General features: G+C 41.9%; 1 protein-coding gene and 1 long non-coding RNA gene across 3 annotated transcripts in view; one reads left to right on the forward strand and one right to left on the reverse strand.

Moving 5' to 3' along the window:
- The window catches only part of plxna2 (plexin A2), a 163,564-nt gene that overhangs the window by 38,108 nt on the left and 101,329 nt on the right, over positions 1 to 24,127 (reverse strand). For both annotated transcript variants that reach the window (XM_089014559.1, XM_089014549.1), the window contains exons 6-14: positions 18,631 to 18,754; positions 15,955 to 16,108; positions 10,439 to 10,535; positions 8,621 to 8,735; positions 7,244 to 7,444; positions 6,146 to 6,242; positions 5,695 to 5,894; positions 656 to 807; positions 90 to 207 (exon numbers count right to left, since the gene is read on the reverse strand). In XM_089014559.1, coding sequence (XP_088870685.1) covers positions 90 to 207; positions 656 to 807; positions 5,695 to 5,894; positions 6,146 to 6,242; positions 7,244 to 7,444; positions 8,621 to 8,735; positions 10,439 to 10,535; positions 15,955 to 16,108; positions 18,631 to 18,754 — 1,258 coding nt within the window. The remainder of the gene's footprint in view (positions 1 to 89; positions 208 to 655; positions 808 to 5,694; positions 5,895 to 6,145; positions 6,243 to 7,243; positions 7,445 to 8,620; positions 8,736 to 10,438; positions 10,536 to 15,954; positions 16,109 to 18,630; positions 18,755 to 24,127) is intronic.
- The window catches only part of LOC148904124 (uncharacterized), a 388,679-nt gene that overhangs the window by 30,687 nt on the left and 333,865 nt on the right, over positions 1 to 24,127 (forward strand). The gene's annotated exons all lie outside the window — the stretch shown is intronic.

Genomic DNA, 24,127 nt, shown 5'->3' on the forward strand with positions numbered 1-24,127 from the left:
CTACAAAATATAAAATATGGAGATTAGTCGAGGAGAAATGGCGAGTGGTAGTTGGCTTGCTAGCAGGATAATATTGTGTTAAGATGTACCACAAAGGAGTAGAGTTGATTAGATCGAGCTCGAAGTTCAGGTCGGCATTCACCGACACAAAGCTGGACTGGACCAGGTTGACTGTATGCTGGGGAAGCATCCATCTCACACACAATTCTGCAACAAAGAAACCCGAAATATCAAATAATGATAATACGTCTGCGTAAGCTCTCAGTCGTACAGGAATGGTCCATCGATGAAAAGGTTTCTTCAGCCGTCATCTGGACAAATTTGAAGGTGCCGGACGTTTCGCTTCTTATCCAGGAAGCTTCGTCAGCAAACTAAAGTCTTGCTGGTAGTTTCGGCCCGATATAGATATATATATATATATATATCTCCCTACTGTCCAGACGTGGCGGTGCCGGACTCTGCTATGATTGGTCCATGCTCTCAAGTGTGGGGGGGGGGGGGGCAGAGGACTAATCCCTGCGGCTCCACTGATTACCTCTATTGTCCTGACTGACCTCATCAGCATAACTAAGCCTATGTTGCCTAAGCAGTCTATTGTCCGAACGATCCAAATTGAAATATGTCTTGACAGTAGGCTATAGCCTAAATGACTTACTGTTCAGCAATGATGTAGCCATCCTCCACGGGAGCACACCTTACGCCTGCCACCTCCACATGACCCACCACGTCCGAGAAGGCCAGACCGAGGTTGGTTCCATGGATGGTCACCCGTGTGCCTCCTTCGGGTGGACCAGCCACCGGGGTCACCTTTAGAAGGCAGAAGTTAGCTAACATTAGGGTCAAAACTTGACGACGTTCATCTCAGTTAATCGTGATGTGAGGTCAAGCTGCTTTTAGAAACATGAACCTACAGTTACAGTTTAAAGGACAACCGACGTCTCTGGACAAGTTGTGTCCATAATTTGTCAAATCACTTCAAATGACTTCTACTGAGCGTATTTTATTTGATTCCACTACATGTAGCTATATTTAACCTTTTAAGACTCACGCTGAATATTCAGGAAGTCTTGTTTTTGAGTTGTGACGATTCCTGACGTCACGTCACGGAAGGAACGCCCCTGACCGAGAAAGCGACACACAATGCATTTTGCGGTACTTTGTTTTGCGCTCTGTTTTGGATGAAAACTTCGTGTTGATGGCAAAATTAAAAGCAAAACACATACATAACACGATGGTGACTCATTGTGTGTTGCACCAAGACAGCTATTTGATATTCGCTGACACAAATTCCCAGCAGACAAATCAGCCCATTTCCAACAGAGCTTGGGCGCCATTTTCTGCATTTTCTGGGACGCTACACATCTGATGCCTCAAAATGACCCGCAAGAACTTCTTTAATCGATTGCAAACATTTATGCTGTCCTCTTCAGAACTATTTGAATCATATTCATAAATGGATGAGTAACTGTTATCTTCATTTTTTGTGTGTGTCTTTTCTGCACAGCTTTCACTTTTTTGGATGTGGATGTTACATTTGTTTCAGTCCACTAAAATTTCAGCCCCTGCGTACTTTCATTTCAATCCAATCTGCCCAGAGCTTGCAGAATCAGTCGCGTTGCCAGATGTAACATAATCTGCAATGGATATAAAAACTTTACACAATCTTTCTTCAAATGCCAGCTTTTTGCGATATAAGAAAATGAGACCAAGTTAAATAATGCCAAACTGTTTTCCATTATAAATGTGAGCCACAAAGAGGAAAATAAACATACATGTAAACAACACACTTCGCTGTAGTTACGGTCATCTTTTGGTGTAGTGACACTTCCATGCAGTAGTTAGCGTTGATACAGAACTTTCAGGCTTCTGCTCGACTTTGACTGCGCCGATTACAAATTTTAATTGAGTGCAAATGTGAGATCGTTCATGACAAAGGTCAAAGCATTAAAAAAAAGTTTTCCCTTGGCTTGACTCGAAATCAAGCTGAAGAATGAGTCGCTGAGAGGTGTGCAGCGGAGTAGAGATGCGAGAGACAAAAATCAATACACAACTACCTGCCATGCAAACCAAGTAGGGGGGAAAAAAAAACAACAACAACATTGTGTTGTACCCGTTTCAAAGTCTGCAAAGCGCCACTTGAAAACCTTCCCGCCGATGTGTATAATTTCACCGGGAGATTGCGACGTCCCCGTGGGACTGCAGCATTGTAATCTCGATCCAATGGACATTAATTGCTCTGGATGTAAAGTAATTGTGTCACTGCATCGCCTAAAGGGTCTGAGTATGTATACATCTTTTAGTACTGTTTGGGCATTCAGAGTGTGTGTGTGTGTGTGTGTGTGTGGGGGGGGGGGGTTCTGCTAGGGGGTGGCATAATGGCTAAATATATCCACGTCAAGAAATGCCAGCTATTTGAGTCGGCTTAAAAGATGGTTACATAAGCAATAGGGGGAAGGGAAAAAAACGATTGGAGTCATCACCTAATACAGAAAAAAATAGCAGAGTTGAGTGGTATTAGGGATGGATGTCATAACTCATTTGGTCATGAGCAAATTTATCAAAAATGACCAAACTAATCATCGCAAAATTAGAAAATCAGAATCAGAAGACCTTTATTCGTCCCACAATGGGGAAATCTGCAGTCCACAGCAGCAATTTGAAAGGGGATGGGGGGGATGAAAGGATACAAAACAAGATATTCTAAGCATAGCAAAATAAAAATGTCAACTGTATACTGTAAATGTGCAAAACCATGTCATAAAAAAAAAACTGTACATAGTGCAAGTATCAAGAAAAAAGCAGGCTATGTTGTAAAATGGTCACATCTTGAACGAATGGAGGGCCGACAGGTTGCAGCATACTTGAATGATTTGTTTACGTTAACTCGTTTCCAAAATAAATTGCCTGCTGTATGAATTAAGTAACCATTTTGGACAAAAATAAAATAATTATTAATGATTATTATTGATTAGGCGGAAGTAGTCGCCGAAACAAACACTGTCTGTAAGTAAAGAATCTGCTTAATATTATTGATTATAGTCTGTCTCTGTTATTGATTATAGTCTGTCATTGATTCAGTCTTTATTAAATTATACAATATTTAACAATAATAATAACAAGTACGTTAATGTGCTAATCTGCTAAGACAGTTAGATAAAGATGTAATTGTGGAAAATACTGTGGGTGGTATTTCCATTGCTCTACTCTAATCAGTCCCAAGTGACAATCCAAACAAAACAACTGCCCAGTGTGAAATAATAGAAGCCTGTTTTGAGACCAACTAAGGAGAAGACGGATCAAAAAACAACACCATTAAGATAGTCCAGTGGAAAAAGAAAGTGTTGTTTCAATGACATGTCTAGACATGTTTTTCTTTACAGACCCTCCGACCAAACCTTCGTCCAGTAGCTTCAATGTTTGATTTTTTTCCACGTCTTATCACACCCACACATGTCCACCCAGGCCACCCTTAGCCCCCAATTTGTATCGAGTACACACACGCCACACTGTCTGTGTAATCCATTTAGGGAGCAGAACTGTTGCCTTGCCCGCATCGCCACGCTGTCAATATAGGCTAATTCCCAGCAAACAGCCAATCAGCTTGCACATTGTACGAACCGGCTCTGACTGTGAAGTTTTCTTCCTCAAACTCACGCCAGCTTTAGGGGATCAAAACTCGGTCCAGTTAACACCGCTACTTCCTTCGATACTTTGCAGACTTTGCCAGCTATCAGAGCAGGGCTTAAGTGTGATGCGATGACGCAAACTGAACAGCAAGCCGGTCTCATTTCAGGGGAATGAAACTTCCAGGAAAGTAATTGGGCCGATTTGAGAAGATAATTTACATTACAATACAATAGCACATTTATTATACATAGAATAAGATATATTGTTTGTAGTTTTAAGGCTTATTTAGTTGAAAATTATATTTTATGGAGACATGGGAACGGATTAGTCTCATTTTAATGGTTTCATATGGGAAATTATTTTTTGGGATACACACTTTTCGCCTTACACACTCTGTCTGGGAACCAATTAAGAGCGTAAGCCAAGGTCCCACTGTATTTGTTTTTGTCAAATAAAGTAAATAAAGAGAGTGCTTTGAGATGTTTATTGGATGAACTAATGATGTGGAAAGTAATTCGGAAACAGGCACAACTAAACTAAAGGCTGACAGCGATAAGCAATCATGCACCACCCAATGGCCGACAGGATTATTAGTCAAAACGGCAATGGCTGACTGAGCTCCATAAAAATCTAAAAGACAACTCATAAATGAGGAGAGTGCTCACTTCAATTCATTCCCAATCCAAAATAAAAGTTGACTGTATGTCCTCAAGCTCACGCTTGGACATTATCAAGATACAAAATGTGCTTAGTGTCGTCCATTTGCTCGATTGGGTTTAAAATAACGCATCCTGGGATTCGATCACACTTTCTTGATCAATATGCCAATAAATTAATCCAAGTTCTTTCATCTACAAAGTATTTTCTGGTGTACGGTGAAACTTCTAAGCGCTGCAGTTTGGTAAACTCGTGGATGGCTGCCAAAGAGAAGTATAGTAAGGATCAATAATCTTCATCATACAAAATAACACCCAGAAAGGTGATTGTGGAGCGAGTTGCTTGGAAGACCCGAGCTTCAATTTTTATAGTTTACCATCGCTTCCAGAATCAAACGGGTGAGTTTTTTTTTTTTTTTTTTTTTACTGACAGTCCCACTTGCCTTTCGTGTCCTGTAAACACACCACGTGAAGAAGTGAGAATATTTTGTCTTGCCTTAGGCAAAATGTTTATTCAGTGCAAGGCCGGGACGCCTCTTTGCTGGAGCTGTAAAATGTAAAAAGTCATCACAGGTTTGTCTTTCTTCAAAAGCCCATCAAGCTTCATTTGAGTTTGTTTCCCTGTGTGACTCACGGCATCCCCTTAAAGGACAACCGACGTCTCCGGACAAGTTGTGTCCATAATTTGTAAAATGGCTTCAAATGACTTCCACTGAGCGTATTTGACAAAGATTCCACCGCATATAGCTATAGTTTACGTTTTAAGACACGCGCTGAATATTCCGGAAGTCTTGTTTTTGAGTTGGTGACGAGTCCTCACGTCACGTCACTGAAGGAACGCCCCAGACCGAAAAGAAAGGACACATTGTAGCAGTCCTTCCATTACGTCAATGCTTGTTTGGTCTGACAACCTCGTGTTGCACCAGAAAGAGCCAGAAGAGGGCGTCCAATGGTGTACTGTATTTTCAAACTTTTTTTCTGTATATAAGGCGCAGCGGACTATAAGGCGCACTTTCAAAGAATGAAAAACGTTTTCCAAATATAATATATAAATAGATCAAAGTTTCCAAATATAAGGCAAACAGCATTATAAGGCACACCGGTGGAGGCTGGAGTTACGCAGTACTTCTTCTACGGGGGGAAATGGAGTCGTGGCTGCTGACATTAATTGCGAGACCTGTTGTGGCTCAATATTACTTCACATATAAGGCGCACCAGCGTATAAGGCGCAGGGTCATCATTTGAAGAAAATCATGGCCTTTGGGTGCGCCTTATACACCAGAAAATACGTTATTTACATGTCTCAAGTGTTGATTAACGGTTAATTTAGTGATATTGCATATGTGTCAACAGTACAGAAGATGAGAGAGATCACATTGGAATTTGGCATTAAAATGTGTCATGGACTGACCTCAGTGATGCGCGGGTTCATGCACTTGACATTTTTGCTGGAAAGGTTCAGCCAGCGGGTGGTGTAAGGGTTGATAGGAGGGCAGTGTCGACGCAGGGTGCATTTCCCCTCGCTGCTGCACCAGCCGCACTGGAACTTTCTGTTGGCCTTCAGACACACGCCGCAGCTGTCCCTCTGGGCGCCACACTTGTACAAGTGCACTGAGTGGTGCAGAAAAAAGGGAGACGTGAATGTAAACACATGTGGTGCGCAGGCACTTTGTGAAACGTGGAGAATTGGTTTGGAATGTTTGGTGACATTTAGGGCGTTTGTACATTTGGCGGATTTTCCAGTGTCAGGCTGAAGCATGGTTAGGCCGCGTTTAAAAACAAACAGAAACAAACAAAAACACATTGTCCAACCATACTGGAGTCCGGGAAATGTAGCATGCAGGCCTTTTGACTGAACTCACCCTGAATGCTCTCCGGGTTGTCAATAATGAAGTTGCCGTTCCACACCACGGAGAAATCCACGGGCAGCTCACTGATTTTCATCCCCTCGTACAAGTACTGGAAATAAGGAGAGTGCTAAAGAATGGCAGGATTTCAATGTAAGCTAGCCAAAAAAAGACAAACCCGTACATGCAGTGGCAGAAGTAAGTCATTTTATTGTTACCCCACAGTTACATCATTCCATCGTCAGAGAGTCGCCAAAGGGAAAGCGAAAGAAATAGGACAGCTGGGCGGACATTCGAATACCCCCCCCCCCCCGTCCCTGGCCTTGAAAGATGCTGTCCGGAAGTGCCCGTTATGTCCTTATTTCCCAGTCTGACTTTTGTGTCGAGACTGGGAAGGACTGCGTCGGTGTGTGTGCGTGGTTGGGAAATGCGAGGCAAAAACGTGTATGTTCATGCATTGGATCTCCAGGGGAATCTAATGAGTCGGAAATATGTAATTTTTTCACACTTCAAGGACAACCGACGCCTGCGGACAAGTTGTATCCATAATTTGTAAAATCCCTTCAAATGACTTACTAAGCGTATTTTACAAATATTCCACCGCATATAGCTATATTTTACGTTTTAAGACTCGCACTGAATATTCCGGAAGTCTTGTTTTTGAGTCGTTGACGAGTCCTGACGTCACGTCACGGAGGGAACGCCGCTGACCGAGAAAGCACACACTGCAGCAGTCCTTTCATCACGTCAATGCATTTTGCGGTACTTTGTTTGGTCTGAAAACTTCGTGTTGATCCGTGTTGATGGTGAAATTAGAAGGAAAACACATAAATAACGCGATGGTGAATCCTTGTGTGTTGCACCGAGCAACTATTTGATATTCACTGACAAAAATTTCCAGGAGAAAAATAAGCCCATTTCTACGGAGCTTTTTCGCCATCATTTCCCCCCCATGATGCCTCAAAATGACGCGGAATAAATTCTTTAATCGATTGCAAACATGTATGCTTTCCTCTTCAGAACTTGTCTTTCCAGAAATAGCACAACGTTATAGTGCGTCAACACAATGACAGACACCAACAGAATAGGACAGCAATGGGAAAGCCGGCCTACCGAGCTGTTCTGGCACTGCACGCTGGAGCTGTTGAATCGGAGGGCGGTGACGCGATGGCTGACCCCCTGGATGTGAAGGACGCACTCGTAGCCCCGCTGGCCAGACTGTGGCTGTGGCAGGTTCTTGGCTTTGAGGGTGATGGGCTTCACCTCCCCCGCCGGGATGAGAATCTCCTCGGAGCGCACCAGCTGTGGACAGTCCTGACGGGATTGACACAAAAGAACCCTGGTGCCAACTCGCCTTGAAAATAATCACGCAGGGTACGACTGTGCACGGAGTGGGTTGGCATCATGCTGAGTAATGGACGGTAAATAGAACTGGGGTGTACGGGTCCAAAGTAAGAACAATAGGTGACTAATAGGATACATTTGTGGGTACTTAAAGGACAACCGGACAAGTTGTGTCCATAATTTGTAAAATGGCTTCAAATGACTTTGACTGAGCGTATTTTACAAAGATCCCACTGCATATAGTTATATTTTATGTTTTACGACTCGCGCTGAATATTCCGGAAGTCTTGTTTTTGACTTGGTGACGAGTCCTCACCCTACGTCACTGAAGGAACGCCCCTGACCAAAAAAAAGGACATATTGTAGCAGTCCTTCCATCACGTCAATGTATTTTGCTGTACGTGTTTGGTCTGAAAACGCACCAAAAATGTCTGTTTTCTATCCTTTCACCCCCCACCACATCCCCTTTCAATTGCTGCTGTGGACTGCAAATTTCCCCATTGTGGGACGAATAAAGGTTTTCTGATTCTGATTCTGAAAAAGAGACAGAAGAGGGCGACAAAGCTCCGTGTAAGGAATTAATCAGCCCGAGGAAACGGGCACCTTATACAACGGAAAATACGGTATTTCATCCTGAAACAAATCCTTTATATGTCGATGATTTCCTATAGGGTAAAATGTATAACATTTGAAGAAACTGAGATTGATACTTTTTTTTTGTTGTCGTGGGCCACATTGATTCCAATTTCCCTGAGTGGGCCATTATAACTGTGAATTTTGTAAAGCTGTTTCATCATCTCCGCATATTACATTCTCAGTGCAAATTAAATTGGTGGATAATTAGTTTTGATGATGTGTTGAAAATCTCTGTCATGATGGACCACATATGACAAATTCAGATACGAGAAAGCATGATGGGGGAAGGTGACATGTTTGATTGGCTCTTGAGGACCACACAAAATGATATGGCGTGCCAGATCTGGCCCCCAGGATTTGAGTTTGATACCAGTGCTCTACACTGACAAATAACATTTTGAACCAATACACATTCAAAAGATTTCCAATGAAAAAAAAAAAAAACAATGAATAAAAGTTATATACACAAGGTGTATTTTTCGTTGTGTGTTGTGTGTGCTTCTCACTAACCTCAGAAGAGTTGACCCTTCCCTCCTGGAAAGAACAGCTGGACGGGTCATGGGTGCACAAGTTGCGGTACTTGCACCAGTGGCAACGGAAGGCGCTGTTCACACATGACAGACACCTGCATGGGAGGGGACACACGCGCACACACGCAGAGTGAGAGGCGCAGAGTCCAAAGGAGGGGTGGTGGAAACGGGGTCTGCCAGCTTTGTCAAAGTTGGCCGACACTCCACAGAGGAAATGAGTTCCGATCCCAAGCGAACACCTGCTGTTGTGTCCTTGTGCTTGGCACTGGACCTGATAGCCTCAGGGCCAAGTTCTCACAGCATGCAATTTTATGCTGCTTTACATTTAAAAATATACAATTTGGTTTGTGTTAACGTATGGGGGCGTGTGTGTGTGTGTGTGTGTGTTGCGGCGGCATATTTAGCTTGCTAAAAAGCATCTGTCATGATAAAAGACACAGTGGGGTGACGTTGAGTAATGAGGACAAATAAGACACTGGCGCGGTTTGATCCTGCAATTACCATTAGCACAGCATTGTGGGTAATAAACAGCTGCCGTGTGTGCTTGTGTGTGTATGTGTGTGTTTGTCTCGGTGCAATACATACAATTACCGTTCATATTGTAAGTCTAAATGTGGAGTTCATTGTACCACGAGCCCATCTGAAATGTGCATCATGCTAAAAAGGTAAAACACGACACGTGTTTTAATGACAAGGAAATCTTTTTCAATCGATTCCAATGACATTTACTACACACTGCATTCAAGCACAGTGGATAACTGTGTTTTTACAGCTACGCTTTGGACGCTTTCTCTTTTCCTGGCGCTCAAAAGTGAGATATTCATGGGTGCAAAAAGCATGGAAGGGATCTCTGACTGAGCCCACGGATGCAAAAGAATAAGGCCGACTCCCCCTCAGGCTAACAGAGAGTGCACAATGTGCGAGAGCGCTAGTTGGCATTCGATGGTGTGCGAGGCGGCACGTGCCCTTTTCTCGTTACGTGTGTGTCCAAGTGTGTACAAGTTTGTGTTATTGCTGATATAAAGGCTGGTAATTGCTTTTTCTGTATCGCTCACACAAGGTTTTCAGAGAGTCGGAAGATATATGGAGCTATAGGGCGAGCTCTGAGACGATGCGTGTTGCATGCGAACGCCACAACGACAAAGCCTGCCTTTGATTTAGCAGGAGACGGTGACACGTGTTCATGACACAAAAATGTTGAGGTCCACTGTAACAGATTCCCCCCAAAAACTGAGTCATCTGTAACACTCACGAAATATAGTAAATGCGTGACATGGAAATGCAATCAGTGAATGACAAAACTCATTCACTGCCGGACGTGCAAAAACGTGTCCACTCCAGTGCCAGAGTTTCTGGCATTGTCACTTGGATTCCAGCACCCACAGATTATAGAGTTTTAGGACTACATAAACATTCAATGCAGCGTAAAAAAACCTTAGACTCTCTTCTTTCATCAGAAAAAAAGAGTTAATTTCTAAATGACATGGGTCTGGAGTTATATGAGCTTGAAATGAGGGCAGCTGTCCAAAATACAATGCAATACATAGATACAGTATTGGTTTATATAGTGCTTTAACAATAGCTGAAGCTGTAACAAAGCACTATCATGGAAAAAAAAGGCAAATGATGCCCTCTTGTGGAAAGGAAAAACTTTGCCAGAGGTCTGGCCAAGTGCTTTGTCGGCACCCCAGCAAGAAAAAAAACAAAACCTGAACAAATTTGGGAATAGCAGCGAATGAGTTAAGGTATCCATTCCTCACATTGACTCAAAGCGGTTTTGTGGAGATGAGTTACTCACAGTTGGTGGACACTGCAGTTGTAAAACTTGACTTCAGTGCTAATGAGCATCTGACCTGTCTCCTTTGAATTGAGTCGAAGCTCAACACCCGACCAATCTGAGGAAGAAGAGACACAAGACAATTTAGTGTCAAATAACTTATCTTCATACAAACGTCAAGCATGTTGTACTGTCAAAAATATAGAGGGGGAAATAAGCTTTGTATCTGGAGATTTCTATGATATGATTTTGATATTTAAATCAGCATTCAAGTCATGGATTGATTTTTTTTTTCAGTTAACATTTTTGTCTTGCCAATGCATCTGTCTTCTTCTCAGTGTTTACTGAAATTGCTGTTTTGGATGTTATCCCTTCTTAATCAGGTTAAAGTAGAGAGATTTCACAGAAGAATGTGTTGTGGATGCGGTACTGCAAATCACCTTGTCAGTCATTTTCTTTTTTAATAGAGTTGTGAGTTTTCTAGGGTGTTCCAAAAGAAATGAGATCATATCCAAGTAACAACTGTACTTGAAAAGAAGAACGGAAAAAAAGAAAATCATTTCGTGTTGAAATTGAAATGCGTGCTTCTTTTGGCTTTCCCATTGTCAAGCTTGGGTGCCATATACAAAATACAATCATTTTTTTTTAGTGTGGAATGCCCATTATATTTCCAGAAATTGTAAAGTGCCCAGAATGTTTTTGTTCTTTTATGTATCCAAGTAGTGTTCTGGTGCTACTGTCTGTTCGCAGCAAAATAGCCTCTCATCCATCTCATCTTCCCACATGGGAATACAGACTGCATAAATCCTGAGTGTGTGTGCGTGTGTGTGTGTGACTGAGATGTGTACACTGGTTGGTACAGAGCAGCCTGAATTTCAGCTGACATTCAGTGTGTAGGAGGCTCGTGTGACCCACAATGCTCCACAACACCTGTTGGGAATCAGGCTCAATTTCACACGAGTGTATAGACACGTTTGCCACGGTGCAGTGTACTATACGTATTAGTACTGTAATCCCCCTGAATAATACACGCCCTTATATAACATAATCCCCCCTCAACAAAAAATATTTTTTTCTCTGTATTTGTGGATAATGTGGTACATTGCTTCAAAATATGATGCGCTACCGGCATTTACTAAAGTCAAGTGCTGCAGGAGCCCGATAACAATGCTGATCATTTGAAGCAGGTGTGTTGTAGCAGAAAGAGATGGAAAACATGGAGCAAAGCGGCACATCTGTGTTCTAGGGGCTGGAAAATATAATGAGACATGACGACGCCATGAAAAGCGCCATATTCTCACACAGTCACTTTACATGGCCCAACAATCGGGGTGTCAAGTGACTCTACAGCAAACTCATTTCACGTGGTGGGCCACATATGGCCTCGGTAGATCTCAAGTGGGTCGGACCATTAAAATGATACCATACATGCTATAAATAACCAAATATCATTCCTTCAATACCGAAACTTGTTGAAAATACACAAAGCACACGTTTAAGAAAATATGATGTGGTCCATTTTTCATTGAAAATTCTTCACTCCTTATCTACTTTTCTCTGTAGAAACTTTTTTGGACACTTTAAGTCATTTTTATTGGTGTTTTGCATTTGACGAAAAATATCATCCTGCGTGTTTTGGGTATTTTAGATGCTATAAAATGTTTTTCTGATGTCAGTTAGGAACCAAAAAAACGGCGTCGGTTGTCTTTTAAGGGACAACTGACATGACTTTTTTGCATTGCTGGAGAATCAAAACAATGGCTTCAGATTCGGACAATATGCTTTCTTGTTACATATCCAGCTATGAATATTATTCAAATAGTTCTGAAGAGGAAAGCATGCATGTTTGCAATCGAGTAAAGAATTTATTCCGTGCCATTTTGAGGCAACATTGGGGAGAAATGTCTCACCCAAAAAAAGAGGAACAAAATGGCGACCTCCTGTGGCCACCTCCCTTCCCACAGGCTGATAAATTATTTATATGGAGCTTGGACGCCCTCTTCTGGCGGCTTTTGGGTGCAACATGGTTTTCAGACCAAACGAGTACAGCAAAATACATTGATGTGATGGAAGGACTGCTACAATGTGTCTTTTTTTCGGTCAGGGGCGTTCCTTTCGTGACGTCACGTACGGACTCGTCACCAACTCAAAAACCAGACTTCCTGAATATTCAGCGCGAGTCTTAAAACGTAAAATATAGCTATGTGCGGTGGAATCTTATTAAGATACGCTCAGTAGAAGTCATTTGAAGCCATTTTACAAATTATGGACACAACTTGTCCGGAGACGTCGGTTGTCCTTTAAATATGTGTTTTTGGCGAGACAAGATGGCCGCAGGGTGATGAAAGCAAACATGCTGAATAATAGATGATGTGCAGTGTTGTGTGAGAATCACTGTGTGGTTTGAGGAGGCTGGGCAGTGGGGGTGTTAATCTTCCGTCCTGCGAGTAAATGACAGCTGTTTGCCCAGAGCTCCCGCAGGGAATGAAGCATCGGGGCCAGATACGGATGTTCTCCCTCAGGTAAATGTCATTCGCGGCCCCCCAATCTTCCCTTAATCCACACAGCTATCTTACTCATTTTGCAGAAGAGTAATGGAAGTGTGCGGAAGTCAAACTAAAATAGGGACAACCAGGGAGCCCAGAAAATGGGTCCGCATTCATACCCTTGCAATGCTTTCACTTTCTGGGGCAGGTGAGGTGTTGAAGATGTCCACCATCCCTTTTAACAAAATACTATGTGACCAGAAAAAAACAATTGACTTTTCATTCATTTACTGCCAGACGATGTACAAAAATGTGTCCACTCCAGTGCCAGGGTTTTTGTCATTGTCATTCCAATTCCAGGACCCACACAATATTGAGTTTTAGGACTACATAAACATTCAATGCAGCGTAAAAAAAAAACCTTCGATATGCTCTTTTTCTCTTCATACCAAACTCATCCTTCATAAACTTTGCATTTTCCAAAGAAGTAATTGGATATAAATACATTATATGGAAAACATACATTACACCTTATTTTTTTATACCATAAAGCGCTTCAGAGTACAAGGCACAGTTTGAGCAGAATATTGAATGAAATATTTTCATATATAATTTTAAGGCACAAAGATTAGAAGCCACAATAGAAACTGCAGTTGTGTAGATGGAGCTTCACTATTGGGAATACAACACAATGCAATAAAGCAGTCACAACCACCGCAGCTGTGACAGAGTGCTTTACAAAATACCCCCCCCCACTAAAAAAAAAATCTGAATATTCATCCATATATAAGGCGCATCAGATAATAAGGCACACTGTCTGCTTTTGAAAAAATTAGATGATTTTACGTGCAAAAAAAAAACACCGTTTGTTTATGTATTTAACAATTGCGATCTCATTTTGAATTCCCATTCAAGTTACGGCAATAAAATGTCATTTCTTTTTCAGGGTAGTATATTTCTCAGGAGGAGACGGCATCTCAGTGCCAGAATGCTAATCCACCACATTAACTTCCCTGTCAGCCCCAAGCCAACATATTAGAAAGCTTTGCATTGGCAAACACCTGGAGGGCACTAATGTCCTCAGCTGTACCATCAGCCACAGGTCAGGTCGTACCAATCTTGCAGGTACTAATGCGGTTGGTCCACTTGTCAGGCACACACCTCGACCACTCCGCCATCGTCGGATCAGTGTGAGCTTGATGTGCACTGGCCTCAAGATGATGACCAATAAATGGTGCTTGAGTAAATGCGTTTGTTGTGTGCGTTTGTGTGACTAGTCTTGTGAGGACCGCTAACATTTTATACCATACATAGTGAGGAGATTTTTGACAAGTGAGGACCTCACAAGTTTTTCATGCTAAAGGCTGCTAGAGGGTCTATATGTGCATCTGTTAAAGTTTCAGAGGGTCCTCACAAATTCACCAAAAATGATTTTTGGTGTGTATTTTCATTTCACTTGGATATATACACTTTACTCATTGTGTGTGTGTGTGTGTGTTAATGAGAGGAAAGAGTTCATACCACAAAAAGTAAAACGATATTTTAACCAAATTCACCACAGGGGTGAGGACTTTGAATGTACCATTCAGAAACCTCACTCCTGCTGTTATTTCAGTTCAAATAACTTCAAATTCTACAATCCCACAGAGAAACTGATCTTGATCTTTCATGCTCTGTTTTGTCTTATGGTTTCATCATAAGGAATAACCTTGGTGAAATTAAGTAATGTTCATCTCTGGTTTATATTGTAATAAATTAGCAGTAATGTATATAACATTAAATTTGGGTTCTGCCAAGCAAGATCCAGAAGTTGCTACAGCGCAACTTTAAAATTGTTCAGAATCAGAATCAGAAAGCCTTTAACAGTCCCACAATGGGGAAATTTACAATATATCTACAGCAGCAAAATTGAAAGGGATGGTGGGTTGGGGGTTGAAAAGAAAAAAACAAAGTATTCTATGCATAATAGAAATGTCAGAAGACTGAAATTTATAACCGCGCAAAAAAAGAACTGTACTCGTGCCAGTATAAAAAGCACATTTGATATATGTAACTGTATTGAGTTGACATAAATGTAAATGTAAAGTGAATGCAGGAGTTTTTGTAAAATTTATAAGTACCGGTAATAAAAATGACTTCTGTTGTTTGTTGGTTAACAGGTAACTTATTAGTTCGGACTTAGGAGACAATAGTAAAGAGATAAGTGTTTCACTATTTCTGAACCAATTCACAATGGCGTCGTGTAGAGCCAGCGCGGGAGTCTTGTCGGCACATGTGGTAACATCAAGAGCCACAATCGACACGACATTGAATTTCCTTCCTGTATAAAATGCTTTGCACTTGACCATCAGTATTTCAACATCTGTCAAGCAGTATTTTCTCCATCACCCGAACATCTACTTTTATCCTGGCTACAAGCTCATCCATCTTTCTCGCAACAGGCCAGGAAGCAATGGCCACCTAGCATTAGCGTTTTGCTCAGTACTTAGCTCAGCTATCCAACTTGTATACAGTAGCAACTTATGGTACAAAACATATAGTATATATTCTTGTTTATCTGTGTAATTACTGTTTTTGTATTGAGAAAAGCCTTTTCTTATACTGTACATATATCTTTTTGAATAACCATCTTGTGGTCTTTTATCGCAATGGGACTTTTGAGTATGTTACTTTTTTCAGTCAGTCTATAGCCTATTATAAAAACATCCATCCATCCATTTTCCGTACCGCTTATTCCTCATTAGGGTCGCGGTGGGTGCTGGAGCCTATCCCAGCTGTCTTCGGGCACGAGGCGGGGGACACCCTGAATTGCTCTCCAGCCAATCGCAGGGCACACAAAGACGTACAACAGTCACTCTCACACTCACACCTAGGGACAATTTGGAGAGGTCAGTCTGCGTGCCATGTATGTTTTTGGAGTGTGGGAGGAAACCGGAGGACCCGGAGAAAACCCACGCGGGCGGGTCTATACAAAGCAAACAAAAAAACCCACATCTGCTGACATTTTGTTGTTTCTTTTGTCAATGGACATCGTAAATGTATCTATTGTACCTTGATCAGAAGGGATGAGGGGAACGTCCTTGGCAGCAGGGGACATACAGAGTATCTGGTTGCCATTCACTTGTCCCTCCACCTCCGTCAGAATACCAAAGGAGCAGGTTATTCCTGCTGAAAGGTCTGGGACATTTCTGACCTTCACCAGCAGCTGTAAGGAAGGATAAAAGAAACGTATTTGAAAACAACAATTGTGTCATGATAGTAGAGGGCAGATTGTGAAATGATCTGTAGGTATGTGTTTGAAAAACAGTTTCGGCAGTCAGTTGAGATACGAGCAAGACACTTCTTAAACATGTTTTCACTTGGTTGTTTGGCTATACATTTTACAAGCAAATGCAGAAGAGGTGGAAAATGTAATAGGGAAATGTTTTATTAAACAGCACCGTAAAATGGAGATGCGGTTTAGGGTAAAGTTATGATAGAACAGCAACAATATGGATGCGAAAAGCCCCACATATGCACATATGGAGATGTGCCCCTTTGAAGTCACTCTCGGGAGAACTGTGACACAGGCGATGCGGTTTTCAGCTGCGGTGCCTGTTAATAAACTTATTTATAAATATCATTTTGCAGACACGTGTCGTGTGATCGCGCTCTCATCCAAAAGAGACAGCAGCCTGGATAATTATCGCCATGGCATTTGGTAGTCTTGTTCCATTAGCAGTTCTATATGGGCCATGCTGTTTGAAGTTTCTCTTTGTTTTTATCTGCCTCTGAACTAAACGCCGCAGGGCTGCTGGGACCAGCGAGGCAGCCGAGCAGCTTAACCGTCGGCCTTTCAAGAGATGTGTCCCAGCAGCGGATGATAGGGCGTCCCTTGTTTGCAGAGTATAGTAACTGTCAAAAGGTTGCTGAATATCTTTATATACATATATTTTAACTGTGAAGAATCAATGATTATCAGCTGAAATCGGATCGATCTAACATTTACCTAGCAGATGGTAGGTCAAATTATAGAATTCATCAGCCTGTGGAAAAAGGCTGATTAATTCCTTACACGGAGCTTTGTCGCCATTTTCTGCCACTTTTTGGTGCTACATTTCCCGCCCCCAGATACCTCAAAATGCCACGGAATAAATGGTTTAATCGATTGCAAACATGTATGCTTTCCTCTTCAGAATTATTTGAATCATATTCATAACTGGATGAGTAACAAGAAAGCATCTTCTCCGAATCTGAAGCCATTGTTTTGAATCTCCAGCGAGGCATGACGTCTTGGCGTGACATCACAAACTGGGGGCGGGACTTTCTGAAAATGCCCAATTCGCAGGTCTGTTTTTGGCAGATTTTGGACACTTGAAGTCATTTTTATTGGTGTTTTGCATTTGAATAAAAATATCTTACTGCGTGTTTTGGGTATTTTAGATGCCATAAAACGTTTTTCTGATGTCAGTTAGGAAACAAAAAAGTGATGTTGGTTGTCCTTTAAAATGTCCCTCACCATTCATCATGTTGGGGATGCTTGATTACAGCAAGGCGCGACAATCAGTGCTTTTTGTCCAACATGGAATTTCCAGCAGTAACCTCTCACGTTAATTAGCCTCTCTGCGTTCATGCCGGGAGAGAGGTCTGTATCTTGGGTAAACACTTCAATTTTTCTGCTACACAAAGTAGACTTGTCTCTTGACTGTCAAGCCCTTTTTCTTTTTTTTTTGTTCCGCCTTATCGGTAGAGGAGTGGGAGGATTTTTAGATTCTGGCAGCCTAATTGGCATGAGGTGTAATAAAGGTGATTGGATTGTTTCCTCTCTGTTTCAACCTCAAGCGAGGAGGCGGCGTTGCCATGGAGATATTAACTGGCCCTTTGGAATCGAGTGAGATTTGTCGGTGTGTTCCGTGGATAGTTAGTAAGAAACATATTGAACAAAGAAATGAAGACGACAGTGAATGTAATTGACAAGAAAAAAAAAAAAAACATACTGAGCGATAAATAGATCTTCTGTCCAAACAAAAGCATTGGCTAACAATGGTGTTGAACACCATACAGTATACTGTATTTTCTAGTGTATTAGGAATAGAGGACAAAAACATGTCGGCTGCTATTTCCTTGTTAGGAGAACGGGCTCATTATTCACTTATTGTGGCACTCCGTGTGTATCCCGAAAAATAGTTTGCATGCCAAGATTAAATTCTCGTGAATATAACGTTCGTAAGACGAAAAGTTCGTTAGCCAAGGTGTTCATAAGCCCAGGTATCACTGTATGTTGTTTGTGGTTGTTTAATGTTTCATAAAATGACACTAATATTGTCATCCAGTCCATTCAAGTTGAGTTGCATTCAGCGGCGTTACGAGAATATACATGCGTACATCTTTGCCCAAATTAGTGCTCAAATGCACTCTGCACTTGGGCAACTTTTACCACCCACTCAGCCGCCTACACAAACACATCTTGGCAACCATATTAGTTTCTCCGCACCACGCAAGGAAGCGAATGCGTGTTGAAACGCCAACACAACGCTCTTATGAACCTCCCCGTCTCATGTTTATGCATGACACACATTCAAGACAAGGAAGTCATTTCACGTGACTTTGGTCTATACGTGGGTAGCAGATATGCAGATGAACTTTGTCTTTTATTCTTATTATTTTTTACAATTATGTCTAAGTGGTTTGGCATCATGTGTGTACTGTATGTGAGCGTGTTTGGCATGTGTGCGCTTGCAAACTTACTGGTACGTTAGGTTCAGATACGGCGATGCTGTCGGGGTACACGGTGATCTTCACACACTGGTCCAGAGAGGAGGCGAAACGGTACGGCTCGTGTGCACGATTGCAACGGTTCCTCCGGGAGCATCTGGAGAAGGGGAATAATATAATACATTTTTGGGGGGGATAATATGTAAGAAAATAAAAGCAGTTCTAGGTTGATGATATTAAGAACATTCAATTGAAGCATCAGTCGAACTGGTGTTCTGAATTAAAGTGAATGCCAACTGGTTCGTGCCATCCATCTGCTTGTTACTTGCAATCAAAAGGAAAATGGTGTGTGTTTTTGATTTTTGACCCATTACGCTGGTGTATGATCAAATTAAAAATGAAAACAAAACAGCTATCGAATCATACTTAATTCATGAATATATAATGTCAGTTTAAAAAAAGTCATTGATTCATTGACAAGTATTAAAATTATCATTTGATGTAGTTGTAAAATTTCATACAAGACAAATCAACAGGGTTCTCCAATCAACACAATTTTTGAAAGTTAGCTGTTTTTTTCCCTTTAAATAGAAACCATTTGCGTGCTGAGACTTTTGAACAGAAAAAAAACCTTATGTCTTGAAGGATTATTTAAAATTATCAAAGCCAAAAAAAGTCAAAGTCAGCTTTATTGTAAAATATGCTGTTATAATAATAATTTAATAATAATAGTAATAATAATTTGTTTAGGTAAACCTCTGCCATGGTATTTTGCTTTTCTCAATATGTCATGACAATACTGTCATGATGTGCGTCTTAAATAATATCATGATTTGCGTCTTCAACAATGTAAGGATGTGCATATTCAATCATGTCACGATGTGTGTCTTCCGCCATATATACTTAGCATGTATAACCTTCTGATATGCAGAGTGAACCAAGTTGGAGGAGAAGGAGCCATCTGTTAGCCTTGATACACTGCTTACTGGAGACTGATAAAAGCCAGGAATTGTTTTGGAAGAATGCCGCCTCAGTGTCTCACCGTAGTCTTGATAGCGCCCTTCTGATGAAATAAATATGTTGTGTGTCCATGATGTGAACACACTCGTGATCATGCAGGCATTGTCTGTAAATCATGTGTGTCCGGAATATTCTGCAAATAAACCCTTTGAAGGTACTGTTCATCGACTCCAGCTTTTATTTGGATTACCAAAATACTCATCATCCGATATTAACGAACACGCGGAGGAGAGAAGGCCACAGTCTACAAAACAAATGACTTGTGTTGATCACAAATGGGAATGTGAGTGAAGCAAAATATAGAAATCAGACTCAGAATCATCTTTATTGCCAAGTATGTAGAACACACATTCGAACACAATCAACTGAGTTGTTTCCGTTTGTAGACACGATGGCAGATGACATTTTGAAAACCTGTTGAAAAATCACTTATTTCCCCACATTTCAACCATAAAAATTGAGAACTTGTTTTTGGAGTGGAGTAAAGACATTGTTTTTTAGTCATTTTGTCCGACCGACCGTGGGTTTTGTCAACTATGCCCTTTGAATGTGAAACTTTTTTAAGCTCTCTGACCTTCCACGCAAAGCTGCGGTTGAGTGTAAATGACACTGCTCCCTCCTAATGGCAAGGCTGCGTGTCTCCCACACGACGTCCCTCGCAATCGACCACGTCCCTCATTAAAACTCCTCTTCTTTCCTCCCTATTAAAAGTCTATGTTCCCTCCCACAGTCCATCTTCATCCGTAGTGTCTGCTCTGCTCTGCTTGTCTGTCTGTCTGGTGGCAGCAGCTTTAATTAGACTCTGGCGGGTCAGCCCCTGTCCACAGTGTCCACTACAAGCTGCACGCCTGCACGCCTGTCAATAGGGCCCACATCATGCTTCTGAAGCACACATCCTCACACCTGCTGAGTCTCAGTCTCATCTCTATTCAACGAGTACAAGGGTAATTACGTTGCCAGAACTTCAGGTGGCATTCACCGCATGACAAAGATTTTCCACAGACACTCAGTAGGCATATATTACCGTGATCGGCACTGCACTCTCCAGGGGTGTTCGGAGTAGCGTGAAGATCCCGCTGGGAAAGGAGTTACATCTCACTTTTCGACACACGGGTCGACATATTGGTGCACTTTTAATGCCTCTCTTTTCATTTTACATTTTGAATCTGAATTCATGAAAGACAAGAAAGATGAGGACAAAATTTGATTCTACTGGCAATGTATCGACGGTATTATTAAGTATTTCAAGCAAAGTCTTCACTGGATTCTGAGATATGACTTTAGTTTTGTGAGTTTGTTTTTTTTTCAGACAAAATTGAACGTGATCGGACAAAATGTGACGAAAGAGTGTGTGAGGTGAGTGTGGGAGAGTGCGGTAGGAGGGCAATAGAGGATGGCTGCCGTTGCCATGGTTTCGGGCCATGGCCATTATCTCTGTGAAGTGAGAGGCTGACCCTTTGCCTCTCTCATTAGATGAGCGGCAAACGTTGACAAGAAGCCTTACTTCACACAAATAAGATGCAAGTAGCGGAAAGGTGTACTTTGATTGATTGTTGTTTTTTTTTTTAATAGAATTGTACTGTCGCGCCTTGGGACTGATATGTAACATAAATAAGTGCACGCAACCCAAAAGGATGAGCACACGTGGCTAAACCCTGCTGGAATTGACAAAAACTGGCAAAAAAAATGAAGGCATCTATCAAGTAGATAAATGGAGAGCAATAGGATTGATCACATTGGTTCTCAACGGGTACGGCAAGCGGCGAATTAAAGAGATATATTTTTTTTCAATATCTATATATCACAGGGTTAAAAATAATAAAAACCTTAGTTCAGAAAAAAAAGAAATGGTCCAAGAAATTTTGCAAAGCATATTTTTGCTAAGTATGTGAGCATAATTCCAATTGTGGTACCTTTTTAACAAACATTACATACATATACAAGCTCTTTGCTTTATGAGGGAAGGAGCAAAACCAACATAAACTCCCTCAGACGATAAACACATATTAAAAATGTTTACAGGGGCACCGCTGTTAAATTTGAAGTCCATGCTGAATTTGTTTCTTTAATAAAACATTAGAACGCAGAAGAAGAGATCACATTTGTAGCCCTTATATGGAATCGATGAAAATATATTGACAGACCTGCATGCTTGTGGTTAATAAAACAATAAAAACTGATGTGAGAAGAGAAATGCAGACTGCTGACAACCCCTGCAATGCACACCCTACATGCACTTCAAGGACAACCGACACCATTTTTTTGTTTCCTAACTGACATCAGAAAAACGTTTTATAGCATCTGAAATACCCAAAACACGCAGGCTGATATTTTTAGTCAAATGAAAAACACCAATAAAAATGACTTCAAGTCTCTCAAAACTACATCAAAGTTTCAGTTTCAGAAGGTCCCGCCCCCTTGTTCGTGACATCACGCCAAGACATCTTGCCTTGCTCGAGAATCACAACAATGGCTTCAGATTTGGAGAAAATGCTTTTTTGTTACTCATCCAGTTATGAATATGATTCAAATAGTTCTGAAGAGGAAAGCATACATGTTTGCAATCGATTAAAGAAGTCTTCCCGTAACAATTCGAGCCGTCAGGACTCCAATGTAGCAGAAGATGGCGCCAAAGCTCCGTTGGAATTGGGCTGATTTGTCTGCTGGGAATTTGTGTCAACTAGTATCAAATAGTAGTCTTGGTGCAACACACAACGATTCATCATCTTGTGGCACTATACAGTTATATTTGGGTTACTGTTTATAGAGTTAATGGGGGAAGAAGCTGTTTAAATGTCTGCTGGATTTGATGCGCATTGATCAGTAGCCCCCGCTTGAGGGGAGAAGCTGGAAAAGGTGGTGGGCAGGGTGCGCAGGGTCCAGTAGGATTTTCCATGCCCTTGAAGACTGTGTTGTCTTTCAACTGATTTGCTCACCAATCAAAAACTGGCCACATCTCTCGACAGATAAACATGTACTGTATACTCATGTGAACAGTGACTAAATAGCTTCCATTCCACATTAGATCTCGGCCAGCTGTGTGGAACGCTAAACATAAACATACGATACAGGTACTTTCCACGCTGTACAATCCTCTTTTGAGGCACGCCTGGGAGACTACTCTGCAACCTAACAACCGATCAGACACTGTCGACGGGGGGAAAGAAAGCGGACCATTTTTGGCTCACGGTCAGATGAAGACTCAATTACAGCGTCAGTGAGAACTGCCAATGAAGAGTGCTCAAGATGATGATGATGATCTTCCTTTGAGGTGCAATCAAAACGCCGGCGGGGCTGACGAGTGTGCGTCATCAAACAGGTTTATTCTTCTGCTATCGTTCTCAGACCCTTTTCCTTTTCTTTCCAGCACATTGGGGTGAACTAGCAGGTGTGCTTGATTAGAGGAACTCGCCTCCTGTGAATGGGACAAAGAAACTGAAAGGAAAAAGGAAGGGGACAGCGACGCCCCCCTTCCCCACCACCACTACCCACGGCCATCTTGTCACCTCAGCTACAATCACGACAGGTCGATAGCTCTCTGGGTTCAATTAACGACCAATGAAGGAAAAAAAGAACGAGAGAAAGATGCGGTGGGACAAGAAGAAATAAGGATGGATTTGGTGGAAGGCAGCTGCGAGCCGAGTCGGGCGTTGCGGGCGGGGCGATCAAAGAGAGGGATGTTTACGTGCGGGAAAGCAAGCATGTCTGGCGTACAGAGGAGCTCATTCAAAAGGGGGAACGTAGATGAGATGAGTGGCGTATCTTAGATGTGAACTGTGCTTTGGCAGGGGGTAGTCAGACATGGGAAAGATAATTTAGTAGAATCAACAGCTTGGGGGTACGAAGGGGTAGAGGAGATGGGAGCAGGGATCAGGGGGTGATCACAGCTGTGGGTGGCAGCACAGCTGGCAAGACATGTCATCTCCAATGCGAGAGATGAAGGCACACTCTCGATGAAGGCAGAAGGGCGCAGTCCCTTGGGATTGACTCGCGCTCTTTGTTTGTTAGCACAACCGAGGGCTTGCTAACTCAGTGTTAGCGCACCATGTGGAATATTAGAGAAAATAAGTGCACGAGCGCTGAGCATATCCGTCAAACTTGAATCGGGCTGCGTTGATGCCTGAAATATGTCGCCAGATGTTGTAGGAGATCTGACAAAAATGTTCTACTTACTTCAGTCCTGATATTGTTCTGGCTCTTGTTTCTTTCCTATAGAGACGAGTAGACGCCGTAGACGAGTAAAACTCTTGAGCTCATATGCCACATTAAATCATGAAAATTGATAGCTCAATGGTACGAATCAAGCCCAAATTTATATTTAAAACCCATGAGGCTTTTCAGCCCAATGTGCCTGCGCAAAGTGGATGATCGCTAAAAGCAAATTACAGCCTAATCATGTTCTCAGAACTTCTCCTTCTACATTGTAGTTTTAATGGCTCATTACGAGTCACGAGGGGGTCCATTTGGAGCCAACAGAATAATAAGAGGCCGCATTTGTTAAATTTGCACA

Source organism: Hippocampus bargibanti, linkage group LG01 (assembly GCF_051943395.1).
Source record: "Hippocampus bargibanti isolate YZ-2025 linkage group LG01, ASM5194339v1, whole genome shotgun sequence".
Lineage (NCBI taxonomy): Eukaryota > Metazoa > Chordata > Actinopteri > Syngnathiformes > Syngnathidae > Hippocampus > Hippocampus bargibanti.